Here is a 16,157-nt window from a genome sequence, read left to right as displayed (position 1 = left end):
ATGCCGGTGGCGCAGATAAAGAAATATGATTTGAATTAAACGAAACAAAAGAAATATGCAAAACTCACCTTCCGTCGACGAAATCTGTCGTTGGGGCCTTCATCTGCTGAGAGATTCGTTCATTTCTCCCGTGATAAGCCGGAGAACCTCGTATCCGGTCGATTAGGTACCGATCGGAACCACTGGTCTCCGGACTGGACGCTCTCCGCAGGAGATTGGGTGAACTAGAATCTAGACAATCGTTGTGACTCGAAGAAGCCTTTGAAGATGAGTTGTGCGAGTTGAGTGCTGTCACGCCTGCCGCTGGGTGGCAGAAATTGTAGATCGCGTCGATGTTTTCATTTTCCAGGTAGTAACGTTCGGTGTTGTTACTGCTTCCGGATTGATTGCGTGTTAAACTGGACGGTGTGTTTACGTTTCGTCGGATGGCACCTTGAATGTAGAGCGAGTCCATTTTTTCCTCCAGAAAGTAACGATCGGCTTCAGAAAGCGAAGTCAGTGGTTGTCCTTCGGATTGATAATTTACGCGACTTCGTTGGATGTTCATCATGACGGGCGATAATCGCTGATGGTGCTGATACGTGTTGGTCAACAGTGCATCTATGGGAGTGTATGCTCTAGGTCGTAGCGGGCGATAATCTCCTCGTCTGCTAACAGTTGGTGGAGGTGGTTGGTGAAGGAACGATGTGCTTTGATCGAGCGATGACGACGAACTCCTCGAAATCATATTTCCATTTTCTTGAGCCTTTTCACTTTTGCAACCGTTCGAGGTTACGTGACTATTTACGAGACTGGTTTCGGTCGTATAAAGCTCCGAGTCGATTCCAAGAATCGGTGTCTTCCTCGACATCTGATAGGCCTGAGGATCCAGTGGGCTTGAGCTCAACGGATGATGATACTGGAGGGCATCCATCGAGGGAGTGTTGCGCCCCAGAGAAGCAAGCGGACACTCCACTGGAGCCCCTCGTCGCTGGGGGAGCGACATGTTGGACACTGGTGTGTTACCTGCAAAAGATTGAAAAAAATTAGTTAGTTCAATAGAAATACGTGGTTCTAAAATTCTTCGAGAAGTCATGAATCATTCTCGTAGAATACATAATAATTCTGCATATACCTATTCATAAATATCGAAAACTGGTTTGCGGATTTTTTGTGTCTTTATTTAACATCGGTTCATGGATTATAAAATCATTTCTAATTCAATAGTTTATGTTTAATATTTATAATTTCAGAAGAGATGGAATTAATATCATCATCAATGAGTAATTTGTGTTAAGCTAATTTAATTTACACTTGCTACAACTAAAAAGTTAATGTCAACATCGCCGTGATGGAATCAATGTTGTTTCATTACATTATGCTACTAGTCGTCATTGAGGTGATGCTTCAACAGAAGCACAAGCCGTCACACTCCCTTGTAGCAAGAAATCAATCATGAGTTATTTATTACCTCAATCGTTTGATGTACCACGTTGGATAGAAGATTCATCCATTCGTCAGCGGCTTAGCAGATTTTCTTGGTGTCAGATACTTGATAAATATTTTGCCGTGGTATTGCTGTTAACAGTTAACGTTGCTTATCTCGATATTTTCTTTGTTCTTACTCAATACAATTTCTTGTCACACACTTATAGGATGACATGTACGTAAAGTTTTGAATGAAACGTCTGGTGAACACTTAAAGATGTCGCCGCGATTGACACGATTTCGGGTGCTGCATTCTCAAGCTAATTTTTTGTTTTGCTGTATGTCAAGGGGCAATTTACAATCTTTGGAAAATAGCCATTATTGCAAAAGGCAGAAACAGTTTCGTATTGCTGTCGATTTACGGAAATTGAAAAGAGAAATAGAAACAGACTTTACAAACGACTTCATGACGAAAATAAAATCATACCATATTTTCCGAACAGCAGTAAAACAAATATTGAGTTCGATGTTTAATTCAGCAAAATTAGCAAACAATGGAAATAATAGTTTTACATTTTATGTTTTTTCAATTGAATTTTCCTTTTGATAATTGAATAAATTTAGAGCGATTACGAAAGAATTTAAAAGGCATAAAAACAACACCATGGAGTCATTTAGTGGAATTGTTCTTTTCAAATTTGTAATCTATATTAGATGATGCTCAAAAATTTCTTGTTTTTATTCCTGAGTCAAAGAAAATTGTTTTGAATACGAGAAAGACATCTTTACCCCACTAGATGGATTGAAACAGGCTTAACTCATGAGGTTTCCTTCAGGTTAGTCTAATAAGTAAAGCTGTTGGGGTGTTTCCCGCGGACCCACACGGACCGAAGAATGCGGCCAACATGAATATTCACCAACGCCATATGGAAGACTCTCATGAAATATTCAATTCACCGGCCGATCACCACATGAAGGCTGGATCTGCCAAAGTCAACCACTGCGACCCAAATATGACATTACTTAATGATACAACCCTAGTTTTAAGTTAGTCGTAAATTTTAAATTAGTAAAAGCCCTTGGCATCTTAGAGCTTAAGCAGTGTGCCTTAAACATTATATTCTTGAATAAAAAAAAGTAAAGCTGTTAATTTCATCTTAATTTTGAGCAATTAACAACAACAAGGTGACAAAATCAAATGAACTTGTTCCGACTTGGAAACCGTACATGTAAAATGTACAATAATGACATCCAAAAAGAAGTTACAGATAATCCAATGGACACTTCAATATATAGTTTAGGCTCCGTTTTGGATGGCCCATACGCAAGTTCCAATTTTGGCACACTCTCTCCAACATATCAGCCGATGTTTACGAATAATGCTACCGGCTCATAATCCATACCAAACAGTTACTTTTTTGGGAAGCATTGGTAGTTCTTGCAATGCTTCTGGCTGGTCTTCACACCAGATGGGATAATTTCGATTGTTGGCGTATCCATTCAATCAGAAATAAGCTTCTTCGCTGAACACAATTTTTCGATAAAAAAGACGGGTGGGTAATGTCAGAGACATAACTGGATGTAGTGAATACGAAAACAACTGACATGTTCCTTAACACTTACGAATATCAATTAGTTGATCAATTGTATGAAATTGTATGTAGAATTTGAAACGATGTACCTAAACTAAAGTACAGATTAGTTACATTTAACAATCTGAAACACAAATATTATGAAATAACCAGTATAGTTCTTTATAATAAAATAATGGTGACTCTGAAAAGAACCTTTTATAAAGCGTTTGTGATGGAAAGTGATGAGTTGAATTCGAATTCCGATGGATGCCGCTGACTTCCGGCATCTAATTCCAGGCTGAACTGTTGTACGTGGGTACGATACTGATATGGTTGGTGTAGGTGTAGCGTTTACAACCGATTATAATCTTCCAATAAAGAAAACACTGATCCAATTTTGGTTAGGAGCTTTCTTTTTACGTGAATTCGTTTGTAGCTTTTTCACTAATGGGCGGTCCTAACTGCTATAAAAAAAGCCGCATACAGAATTTTAATGTCGATTCTTTAATTTCGGATTTGCATAATTTATTGAAAGAAACTATCAATATGCTGTAGGGATTCATTCCTGTCTTTCAGAAGTACCAACTTGTGGAACTCACTACGATATTAAGCACTGTTCGGAACATTTTTCTCGAACGATTTGTTGTACAGCAGCAGATATTTTGTTCTCTTCCTCAGAACGCGTTCTGATTGGCTGGTGTTGACATGGGTCAAATGAAACAGGTTTTTCAATAGTATACTATTGCAATATTTCAATGCCGTTGCTATAAACGTTTAAGTTGAAAAATTTCGATTCTATTGGTAGTTAGATTATATAAATCCCTTCACAGATCACTGAGCTATGAGCTTTAAAAATACGAGAAAAGCAAACGCGCCTCATGAATTATCCTCTTTGATACTCGTTTATACCAAACATTTAAGAAAAGTTTAATTTTGAATTATTTGAGATTATGTCACACAACTGAAAATTTTATCATAAAATTGTGATAATATTTCCGATGGCGTGTAGCAAAAATTATGTTGATTCGTTAGATACAACAAGAGATATTCACGATCAAAAACTTATCACTCTCTCAGAGGGTAAATTTTGAAAAGGCACCCCATAGTAAAGTAAGTCGTATTCACGACAAAAAGTGGATCTCTTAACCGAGCATGAATTTTGATAGTAATTTGCAAGCGTTGTTCATTCGTAAGTCGAGTCATGAATAAATTATAGACCAAATTGAACAAGTTTGACAATGGCCCAAGACACGTTTCACGCGTGATCTGTCAGAAACAGTGTTGCCAAAAATATCTTAGTAAAAATAACTTTTTAATAATATTAATATCTGTAATATTCATCATTTTAAACTTTTTTTTCAATTGTTAAAACTTCTTTCATGTTTTCGCATGCGCCTAGTTGATACACACAACAGAAAATTTAACCATAATTCCCAATCAAATTTCTGAACACGAGAAAGTGAGATTGTATTCCGATATTTTCCTATCACAATTCCTTCAGCATCGAGATATAGAAAGTGCACTGTTCCTTCTAATTGTGTATTTCTCTGTCATTTTACGCAGCTGATTTCAAGCCTGTAGTGTTAAATTGGCCAAGGTTCTCTTGATTCCACATTTGATAAATTGTGCATATCAAGGCTGATAAAATGCATTAATCAATTACAGTGCGCAAGACTAGAATGATCCACAGCTAGGACCCGGAACATAACGGAATGCAGGAATTCCCGCTGAAATATTCTCAGTAGCTTTGTACCCCGGCTGGCGCGGATAATCGGCGAAAGGATTGCGCAGGAGGATGCCAAGGTTTAAGCGTTGATCAATCAGATTCTTTTCACCTCAGCAAACCGCATTACGCGAAAGGAAGAAAAAATGTACCTGCTGAATTGATTCATGAGTTGTTTGGTTGCTTCGCTTCGCGTTTCTGTTTTTTGTTCTGAGATATACCATACTAATAGTAAAACCTATACGAACAATTTGTGTAATTTAAAAAAAAAACAGTGTCACAGTGGGACTATTACTTTAGAGTTTGAGCCCTTCTATTTAAAACGACTACTGGACATAAATTTTTTGCTCTCATCGTAATTCTATTGAGCATAGTTTAAGTTTTATTAGTACCCTAGCGATATTTCTCCGGAGAAATCGATTATCAATTAGTTAAACTACGCAGCTAATGTATAAAGATGATCATGTGGGAATGATCAGTTCAATTGGGTTGATTTACTGAGATTCGATTGACAAAACGAAATCTTCGGATAGTTAAAGCTACGGATTCGAGGCCGGCTTCTGTGATATGATTATCACAAATTTTCATTTCTACTATTTTAACTATCACGCATTTTCCACACTGTTTCCTCGTTAGGTACTGACACTAACATTATGATCCTAAAAATACCTCATTCTTAACTAAATGGACTCAGGTGTTAATTGAATAAATGAAATTATCATCAAACTTCGATTGAATTCCATGGCGCCCGAGCACAGCGAACCATGCTCGGTTCTTCTAATCAATTAGGCTGTTTATTCATGTGTTCTCACTTGCAGGGTAGTTTAATTGGCATAACAATTTCCCTGTATATGAGCTCCCGTCTCTGTGGTAGCTTTTTCGCGGTTTTTATTAGATAGTTGTATTCGCAAGTCATTTTTTCAATCTGTTGTCTCCGATAGATACTGATCAAATTTTAAATTAGCTCAAGACGGCACTACGTTTTGACAAGACTAAAACAATACGGAACGACCGAAATTAGCTCTGCGCCTAATTTGTATTACTGTTTTTGAATTAGTTGATTTTAACCACAAAAATTCCAAAATAACTACAAAATTAGTTGAAATTCAGAATTTATTTGAAATTCTCATTTATATGAAATTCTCTTTGACAACTAATTTCGTTATTAAAATCAGAAAATTTGTTTCTATTTATCTATCACCGTCATTACTGAAGGACAGCACAAAGAAAACAAAAATGAAATTGGTTTTATTAACAAGTTTATTAGCCAAAAACTCATGAGAAGTGTCAAAGCAAAACAATCCATTAAAAAGCTAAAAAGGACATTCTTGTTGAAACTGCTTGCAAATTGTTTTGATGTTTTTCGCATGTGTTACGATATATAAATTTCTAAACCGATATGTAAAAATGACGTGAGCTCCTAGTGGAAAGTGGATTTATTCAGAATTTGTGCGAATTTGAAGCGATTGTGCGTAATAATGTTTTTACGCGAAACAGTGAAGTGAGTTCGAATGTTGCACTCAATTTGTATATGTCAAATGATGTTTTTTTGTATCTTCCAACCTTCCGGGCTACACCGTCCGGTGTACTACTTGTATTCGGTTTTTGTTTTCCGAGTGCTCAAAGTTTTCAGTGAGAGACACGATTTTGCGAAGTCGAATGAAGAAAACAGCGTTTTAGAAGAAATTTTTTTAAAAAGAAGTTTATGTCTTTTTCTCCAATACAACATCGTATTTATACCTGAAAATATAGACAAAACAACCGCGACTGAAAAATTTATTTCGGTAGTAGTATGCCATCTTGTGGCTAGTAGTCATTACGATGTTAACGTTTTTTCAGTGACAGTGCGCCATATAGCTGCAACTTGCAGAAGTCAATTCAACCGTTTATGTTGGTTGAAAACAACGTTTTACTTCTCTAATTCTTTTAAAAAAATAGTTGAATGGAAATTAAGTGTGCCTTAGCTAAGAAATGACAGCACGTTGAATTGGTGAATTCAACTAAAAAAATAGCCATTTCAACGAATATTTTATTATTATTATTAAGGGAATTAGAATTAGAAAATCTAAATTAGTAAAAGTAAGATTTTTTTAGTTGTCTCGAAAAATAACTAACTAAAATCAGAAAACCAACTAATTTTTTCGCCAAAATATTGATTTTGGTCTTTCCGTGAAGTTATTGAATAACTTTGTGTTTCAGAACTAATTGGTTCAAGTAGCAAGTGGCGTTATTCGGAAATTTGTGCTTTTGCATAATTTTTGATTCGAATGATAATTGGTCCTATACCATCCTTTCATACATTGTAAGATAAGTCTTTATAAAAAAACAATTTTTTTAGGATTTATTTTTCTTATCCAGTACGGATACTTTTCGAAAATATCAGTCAAATATCGTTAGGGTTCTGTTATATTCATTTAAAGATATTTTTTTTTGAACTTTTTTTCAATATTTAATTTTGAAGATTCGACTAATTTCGTAAAAATCTGCAGAACAAAACGTTTTGTTAAGAAAATTGTCATTTTCGACTACAGTCATTCGAAAACAAATTGATCTTTGATTCGTGTTTCTTTCGTCTTTGACTCATCAGTGCATATCGGTTGATATTGAGCTGCTTACTACACTCAGCAGTTCAATATAAACCTAAGCAGACGTAAAGTTTATGCTATTTGCAAAACACTTTTGCTATAGTACCGAAGTGCAATGTCTAAACTGATGCACACATTTTACGTATTTTGAGTCGATGTATGGAACAAAAATGGTAGATCATAAGGTACTTTCACTGATAGATAGATGAATGGTGCATTTTTTGATACGGATACCTTAAAAAGAGATTGACATTTTATGTCGAAATGAGCCTAAAGATGGACGAAAACATTTGCGAAATTTTCGCCTAATGCCTCCAAGTTTCTTGCATATAATTCAAGTGACTGGATTTTTTCGTGTTTCACATGTAGCATCGTATATTTTCGAAAGTTTCTCTCTTCCAGTACTAGTTGATATCGAACGCGTATCGTATCGGGATCATTGCAGCCGAGACATACAAGAGATCAGCTCAATCACTGGTGGAATGTTATTACCGATGCCCTGCGGGTGTCTAGGCGGAACGGTGGAAAATTCTTTTTCAGCATAATGTTTCACCCATCCTGCCGATCGGACAGCCGATTCGTGAACATGTACTTTTTAAATATTATATAACTATCAGATATTCAAAATCAGATCTCGGAAAACAATTGCCAGTAGTTGATGGATGGATCCCGATCGGGTCTGTGGCTTCGTCATCGTCAACAGACCGGAGTGCTACTTCTTATGAGCGATCGGATGCTGTATGCTCTTGATTTACTACCGTGAGAAGGCATTTCCTCCACAATTTGTTCGTTGCAAAATGAAAACTAAATGGTGCTGTAATTTGTATATCCTCGACCATTTATAAACATTATCAGATTAAACTACCCAGTCTCTTGCACGTCCCTTGATAGTTACCATAAACGCGATCATCTTGCATTCGTGTAATTTAGAACACCGAAGCGGAGCATATCAAATGTTACAAACATTTGGTGGGACCTGGAAGCATAATTGATTCACTCATAAAAAATACAGTTGTGTATTCCGTTTGGTACTCGTCAAGGTCCTTTCCACAAGCGGCCCTCAACCGCCCATTCCAGCATAATTTGTAATAATTTATTATATCATGCAAAACCCTGGCAGCCGTCATTTCTTACGAGGAAAGGGACTGCGGCGAGATAAGGATGGGAGTTGGCTTCAAACAAATCCGAAACATGGCGAATGATTGAGCTGCGATCCTACATGTGCGATAAATGCGGTATCAGTAACAACATAGCGTAGCACAGATATTCAGTACACTCTTAAGGGGATAATTTGAATTTAATTAGCAGCTTTACTGACATTCCAAGTCATTCACAGTTGTCGGAGATGGAAATGCAAAATTTTACTTTTGCTGCGGTTGCAGTTGCTTACGATTTGCGGAGAAAGTTAAAACTGTGTACGAATGGTTTAAATGTTGAAAGATTAATTGCATCTTCTGGCAGTAATAGGACAATCTTCACATGTTTATGTATAACTTGAAAAAGATGATGGAGATCATGATTGCTGAAGCCATGTCTTTATGTTTACGTTTTCTTTGAAGCCGGTAGCATGTAACCGATTGCGCTTAATTGTTAATTTATATAACATATTTTCCAATTTCTATGCAGTGGTATAGTCTATGAAGGAAACGACATTTGACTGTTTAAGTTTTGCATTTGTAAAAAAAAGTTCCAATCAATCACTCGTAAACACACCCAAAATGGCCATTTGCGAAACCAATGTTTTTTTCTATTTATTGTAGCGATACTAAAATTCTTCTTAAATCCTTGAAGCGAACGTTTGTAGCTCTGAAAAAAATTTAACTAATATCTAATCTATGCAATGATGTTCGATTCCAAAGCCTTATGTAGTGAGCTGTATTTTTTCCTTCCGGAAACGAAAATTTGATACCAAATCGGACGAAGATGAAAATGTTAAATCTTGGTGGATTGATTGGAAGACCACATATGAGAAGCGATGTAAATTTCATTCATATGATATTAAAATCAATAACTTCCAATTTGAAAGATTTATAGAAATACTGAGTAATTGTTCAATAAACTGAAGAAAATCCGGTGAACAGGCTTAATCTATATATATATATATATATATATATATATATATATATATATATATATATATATATATATGAAGTTATATTTATATATATATATATATATATATATATATATATATATATATATATATATATATATATATATATATATATATATATATATATATATATATATATATATATATATATATATATATATAAATCGGATGAACCGATTTACATGATTGTTTGATTAGTTACCACCCCCACCGGGTTCGTACATAAAAAAAATAGGGACTAAATCAATGCGGGACTTCAGTTTCATTGCCATGAGTGCAGACGCAGATCTTTTCAATAGCCGGAGTACCAGGTAATGAATATTAGCAACAATTTATATTACCCACAACCTACCTACCTACAAGGTCAATTCGGTCACATGAAATGTGTAAAAAAAGTTGGATGTTTTAGCACTATTACTGAACATTCAAAAGAAGACAGTCAAAACTGTTTTTGAGTTTAACTTAAGATTCGTTCTATGACTTAAATTTAAACTGTTCCTGTTAAATACATTGACACAAATGATAATACGAGTACTGGTACACTGACTGCTTATTTTCGCTTCACTGTAACAGAAGTATTGCACTCTTTGCACATTTATTCTCTGATCTCTTATCGCGATTCGTTGATTTTAGGGTGAGTATTCGGCAAAATGATGTTGTTGCTTGACTAATTGATGTAAATGTCTTGCACACTTTGAAAAAACCATATGATTTTACATCTTATAAGATGTACATAAATGGAGCGTCGCATTTCACGTAAATATACGTTCAAGAACATGTAACAGATCGGCTGAAAAGTTCGTATCGTTTCTATGAGAGGGCGCCACTAGAATTAAACCCATACCATTTTCAGTTAGTACCAACCTTCAAAAGATACGTGTATAAATTTGATAGCTGTCTGATTATTAGTTTGTGGGATATTGCATTTTGAGTGAAGCTACTTTTGTTATTGTGAAAAAAATGCAAAAAAGGAATTTCGTGTGTTAATGAAACACTACTTTTTGATGAAAAAAAGTGCCGCCGATACCAAAAAATGGCTTAATGAGTGTTATCCAGACTCTGCACCGGGCGAAGCAACAATTCGTAAGTGGTTTGCAAAATTTCGTACTGGTCATATGAGCACCGAAGACGATGAACGCAGTGGACGTCCAAAAGAGGTTGTTTCCGATGAAAACGTGAAAAAATCCACAAAATGATTTTCAATGACCGTAAAGTGAAGTTGATCGAGATAGCTGACACCCTAAAGATATCAAAGGAACGTGTTGGACATATTATTCACGAATATTTGGATATGAGAAAGCTTTGTGCAAAATGGGTGCCGCGTGAGCTCACAATCGATCAAAAACAACAACGAATTGATGATTCTGAACAGTGTTTGGAGCTATTATATCGAAATAAAACCGATTTTTTTCGTCGATATATAACAATGGACGAAACATGGCTCCATCACTTCACTCCGGAGTCCAATCGACAGTCAGCTGAGTGGACTGCACGCGATGAACCGAACCCAAAGCGTGGAAAAACTCAACAATCGGCCGGTAAGGTTATGGCGTCTGTATTTTGGGATTCGCATGGTATAATTCTCATATACTACCTTGAAAAGGGAAATACCATCAACAGTGACTATTATATAGCGTTATTAGAGCGTTTGAAGGACGAAATTTAAAAAAAAAACGGCCTTATTTGAAGAAGAAAAAAGTTTAGTTTCATCAAGACAATGCACCGTGTCACAAGTCGATGAAAACCATGCTGAAATTGAACGAATTGGGCTTCGAATTGCTCCCTCATCCACCGTATTCTCCAGATTTGGCCCCCAGTGACTTTTTCCTGTTCTCAGACCTCAAGAGAATGCTCGCTGGTAAAAAATTTAGAAGCAATGAAGAGGTTATCGCTGAAACTGAGGCCTATTTTGAGGTAAAGGACAAATCGTACTACAAAAATGGTATCGAAAAGTTGGAAGATCGCTATAATCGCTGTATCGCCTCTGATGGCAATTATGTTGAATAATAAAAACGAATTTTGGCAAAAAAATCTGTGTTTCTATTAAACGATACGAACTTTTCAGCCGAACTGTTATATGGAATTCAATGAAATAAAAGAAAACTACTGACAGTGAGAGCGGCGACTTGATCCGAGATTCATTGGATCGCAAAGTACGTCCATTAATAGACTAAGCCATGCAAGCATAGCCGCTAGCTAGCCGAATAGATATAACATTCGAAACCAGTAAAATTCAGGCTTATCCAGCATTAAGTCATTACAAATGGAACTTCCCGTCATTTCACAAAAAAATTTTCGAATGAATTACTTCATATGTGGGATTAGATCATCTGTAAAATTCAAAATTTGTGTGTGTGTGAATATATTTAAATGAATTCATTGTTCATTATCAAATTAAAGAACAGTATATTGAATGCCACTGCCATTTGAATTTCTTAACATCCAGCAATTTATCATTCTATCGCTATATTTCTAATAGAACATTGATCTGACACGCTGCGTAACATCGAGTCACTACGACATTGTTATGGCGTTGTTGTTAGGCTAGCGGTGAGAGTGAAGAGGAGTAAAAAAAGAATTTTCCTCCTGGTGATCTAAAACGATTGAACATTCGAGTTGAAAAGTCCTATTGCGTCTGCAAATGCAATGACAAACCAGCCACGAGGGCAGCCATTCAAAATTTGCGAAATCGGTTTGAATGAGAGAAACCTTTATTCCAATCCTGCAAACTTAGGAACGGTTTCGTTTTCAAAAGAAGAGAAAATAAACGAAGTTACGACCATTTGAAAAGTTCACAAAGCATTTAAGAGAACTATTTTGGTCGAGACGAAGTTCTACGGGTCAGCTAGTTAGGATATAAAAACCCATCTTAATCCACCTTGTGGTGTGCTAATGTCTTTCTCTTTCTTCGAAACAGTTTCATGAAAATATTTTTTACCTTTTTAATAAATAATCTCTGGTCTTCATTTCCCATCATTAAAAAACAATTTTTTTTTCGAGATGACACTGAATTTTCGGCATAAAAAAAATGCGATTTCGGAAATTTCATGTACTCTATCCTATGGTGGGTTTTCAAGATCGAAAATAGTCAAACCTTAACCGTCTTACAATACCCCATACCCATATCCGATTTAGCTCAAATTTTGTCTGGGGACTTTTTTCGAGGTGCTTAAACTCTTCGAACTTGATCAATGTTTCTATAGCAGCTATCAAACGAGTCTAAAAGTCCATTCACACTATTCCGGGACCATTTAGGACGATCCGGGACGTTTTTTCCTCATCGACGATAACTGAGCTACCGGCGAGTGCATGTATTGGAATGCCGGATCCGGCATTAAATCCATTTGGTTGCCACCGATATTTCTCGCCGAGTGTTTTGCACCGTCGGCACCGTGAAAAACTCGGCGAGGAATATCAGTGGCAACCAAATGGATTTTATGCCGGATCCGGCATTCCAATACATGCACACGCCTGCAGCTCAGTTATCGTCGATGAGGAAAAAAAATATCCCTGATTGTCCCGTCCAGGCCGTCCCGGAATAGTGCGAATAGACTTTAACCTATGTATCCCTGAGAAAATTGTGCGTCAAAAAAAGCCGTAAAAGGTGCACATACATACACACAGACATTTTCCTATCTCGTCGCCCTGAGTCGATTGGTATAGAACACTATGGGTCTCCGAGACTCCGTTCGACAGTCGATTTTTTCAGCAATTCTAATACTTTTCTATAGAGAAAGGCAAAACTGAAGGAATTGTTTGGTTTTGTTCCTTTTCAAGTATTACTTATAGAAACAGAAAATGACATAAACATTGAGAATCCACACGGAACGACCGAAATTAGCTCTGCGCCTAATTCGTATTACTGTTTTTGAATTAGTTGATTTTAACAACAAAATTTCCAAAATAACTATAAAATTAGTTAAAATTGAGAATTTATTTGCTGAAAACAACTCTTGTTTTTAGAGAATGTGTTTAGTTGGCGAATATTCTGGACACAAACCAGCATTATTTCAATCCAACACGAAATTCTCATTGACAACTAATTTTGTTTTTAAAATCAGAAAATTTGTTTCTATTTATCTATCACCAGTTTATTAGCCACAAAATTCATGAGAAGTGTCAAAACAAAACAATCCATTAAAAAGCTAAAAGGGACAGTCTTGTTGAAACTGCTTGCAAATTGTTTAGATGTTTTACGCATGTGTTACGATATATCCATGTATAAATTTCTAAACCGGTATGTAAAAATGACGTAAACTGTTAGTGGAAAGTGTATTTATTCAGAATTTGTGCGCATTTGAAGCGATTGTGCGTAATAATGTTTTTACGCGGAACAGTGGATTGAGTTTCGAATGTTGCACTCTAATTGTACATGTCAAATGATGTTTTTTGTATCTTCCAACCTTCCGGGCCACGCCGTTCGATGTACTACTTGTATTCGGTTTTTATTTTCCGAGTGCTCAAAGTTTTCAGTGAGAGCGTCGATTTCGCGAAGTCGAATGAAGAAAACAGCGATTTAAAAGAAAAATGTTCAAAAAGAAGTTTATGTTTCGCTTATGTCTTTTTCTCCAATACAACATCGTATTTATACCTGCCAATATAGAAGAGACAACCGCGACTGAAATTTTTTTCGGTAGTTGTGTGCCATCTAGTGGCTAGTAGTCATTACGGTGTTAGCGTTATTTCGGCGACAGAGCGCCATATAGCTGCAAATTGCAGAGACCAATTCAATTATTTATGTTGGTTGAAAACAACGTTTTATTTCTCTAATTCAACTAAAAAATTTGTTGAATGGATATGAAGTGTGCCTTAGCTAAGAAATGACAATTGGTGAATTCAACTAAAAAAATAGCCATTTCTATAAATATTTTATTATTATCAAGGAAATTAGAATTAAAAAATCTAAATTAGCAAAAGTAAGATTTTTTTAGTTGTCTCAAAAAATAACTAACTAAAATCAAAAAATCAACTAATTTTTTCGCCAAAATGCTGATATCGGTCTTTCCGTGCACGCTGTGGAACAACTCGGGAACTTGATCAAATACACTTAAATCCATTCACGTGACTCTTAAGTATTTAAAAGTACACCGATTACGCTGGGCGTTTCGAGTTTCGAGCCCCAAACACTGCGATATTTTAATATTCATAGCGATGTCCAAAAACACTATACACTGTATTTTAGAAAATCGACAAGTTACTGTGAGAGATTTAACCCGAAAACGTCTAAATTTCGTTAGGAAAACCGCAAAACGATTGCATTACTGATTGTTTATTTACTTTGCAATCAGTTGATTTTTGAAGTTCAGGTTATGGTCTCATCAAGATGGCGTCGTGACAGTGGGCCGCATCAATCGAATAGAATGTAAGAATTTGAAATATTTGAAATCATTAGGAAAAGTATATTTTATACTTTGCGCACAGATTCGATTGAAATCTCGTTCGCTTAGAATTGAGTAGTCAAATTCCAAATCAAAAATATTCGAAACATGATCGCATTTTTACCCTTTCTTCTTGTGCTTCATTACAGCAACGACTTGGTAACTTATTAATAAGTAACTAATTAGTTAACAATCGAGCTTCGGTGTTGGTTTTCGTTTTCTTTATCGCGTGTTCGAAATCGAACACCACATATAGTAGTCGGTTTTCGCAGTGATTGCATCAGGAGTGTATCAAAAATAAGCTATCCACAAATTTTTCTTTCAAATTATGATAAAAAACGAAATTTTATTCAAACTAAAAATTGATTTTTTATTGTACGAGGTTAAACTTGAGCATAATGAAAACCGGATAAAATTTAAGTTATTCCTTCACGAATTTTTTGATCGAACGCTCTTAATCAAGTTCCGGACATATGTTGCATCGCACTTTTGGACGTTTAAGCCCTAATTTTTTTTTAACTCTTGCATGTTCCCAGCTGCCTTATTAGTCTTCTTGAGGACCCTATTCACGATTGCCCATTAAGGTTCGATGGGTTGAAGCAGAGGGCAATTTGTTGGATTGATATTTTTCTCAAAGAAATTTATACCCATAGTGAGCCGACGCTAAATCCGGCCAAAACAGTGGAGGTGTACTATGCTTCTCATATAAAGGCAGCAATCTCTTCTGGAGACACTCAGATCGATAGATTTCTGCATTTATAGTTCCGGTAGTGTAAAAAATTGTTGACTTCAAACCACATGAATATATTACCTGCTATACCAGTACCTTTCGATCGAATTTTTTCACTTGAATCAACCTCTCCGCATCGCTCACATCCTTCCCGACGACGACAGTAAAGTATTGTGGACCTGGAAAGGGTTTTTGAGTCCTCCTTTACATAAGTTTCATCATCCATCAACACGCATGCATCCGGACACTGCAAAAGACGCGAATACAATTTCCGGGCCCTTGTTACTGCTCGCTTCTTCTGTTCTACACTTTGTTTCGAGATTTTCTGCTTCTTGTAGGTCATCAGGTGATTTCACCTCTTGATACGCTGGATCATTCCGACACTCGTTCCTGCTTTTTGGCCAAATCACGTATTGACATTGATTTGTTCTTTTAGAGATATCACTTTCTGGTCCAGTTTCGGGTTGGACGAACCGGGTCCTGGTAGCTCATCCACAGAACAGTGTTCCCCAAACTTATTTATGGTGGTTTTAACACTGGCATGATGAATTCCAAACCGCTTCGCCAATTTTCGCATAGTAATACCCTTCTCACTTAGCCATGTGTCCAGAACCTTAATTTTCACTTCTTTTTCAATACGCGACATT

At 36.1% G+C, this 16,157-nt stretch overlaps 1 protein-coding gene across 1 annotated transcript in view; it reads right to left on the bottom strand.

The window, feature by feature from the left end:
* Positions 1-16,157, bottom strand: part of LOC131428487 (F-box/LRR-repeat protein 7) — a 168,597-nt gene that overhangs the window by 15,386 nt on the left and 137,054 nt on the right. Inside the window, exon 3 of the mRNA XM_058592470.1 lies at positions 69-1,005. Within this exon, the coding sequence (XP_058448453.1) occupies positions 69-985 (917 nt within the window). The 5' untranslated portion in view covers positions 986-1,005. The remainder of the gene's footprint in view (positions 1-68; positions 1,006-16,157) is intronic.

This window comes from Malaya genurostris, chromosome 2 (assembly GCF_030247185.1).
Source record: "Malaya genurostris strain Urasoe2022 chromosome 2, Malgen_1.1, whole genome shotgun sequence".
In the NCBI taxonomy this organism is placed as follows: Eukaryota; Metazoa; Arthropoda; class Insecta; order Diptera; family Culicidae; genus Malaya; species Malaya genurostris.
Note: the sequence above shows the minus strand (reverse complement) of the source record. Positions and strands in the feature narration are given on the sequence as shown.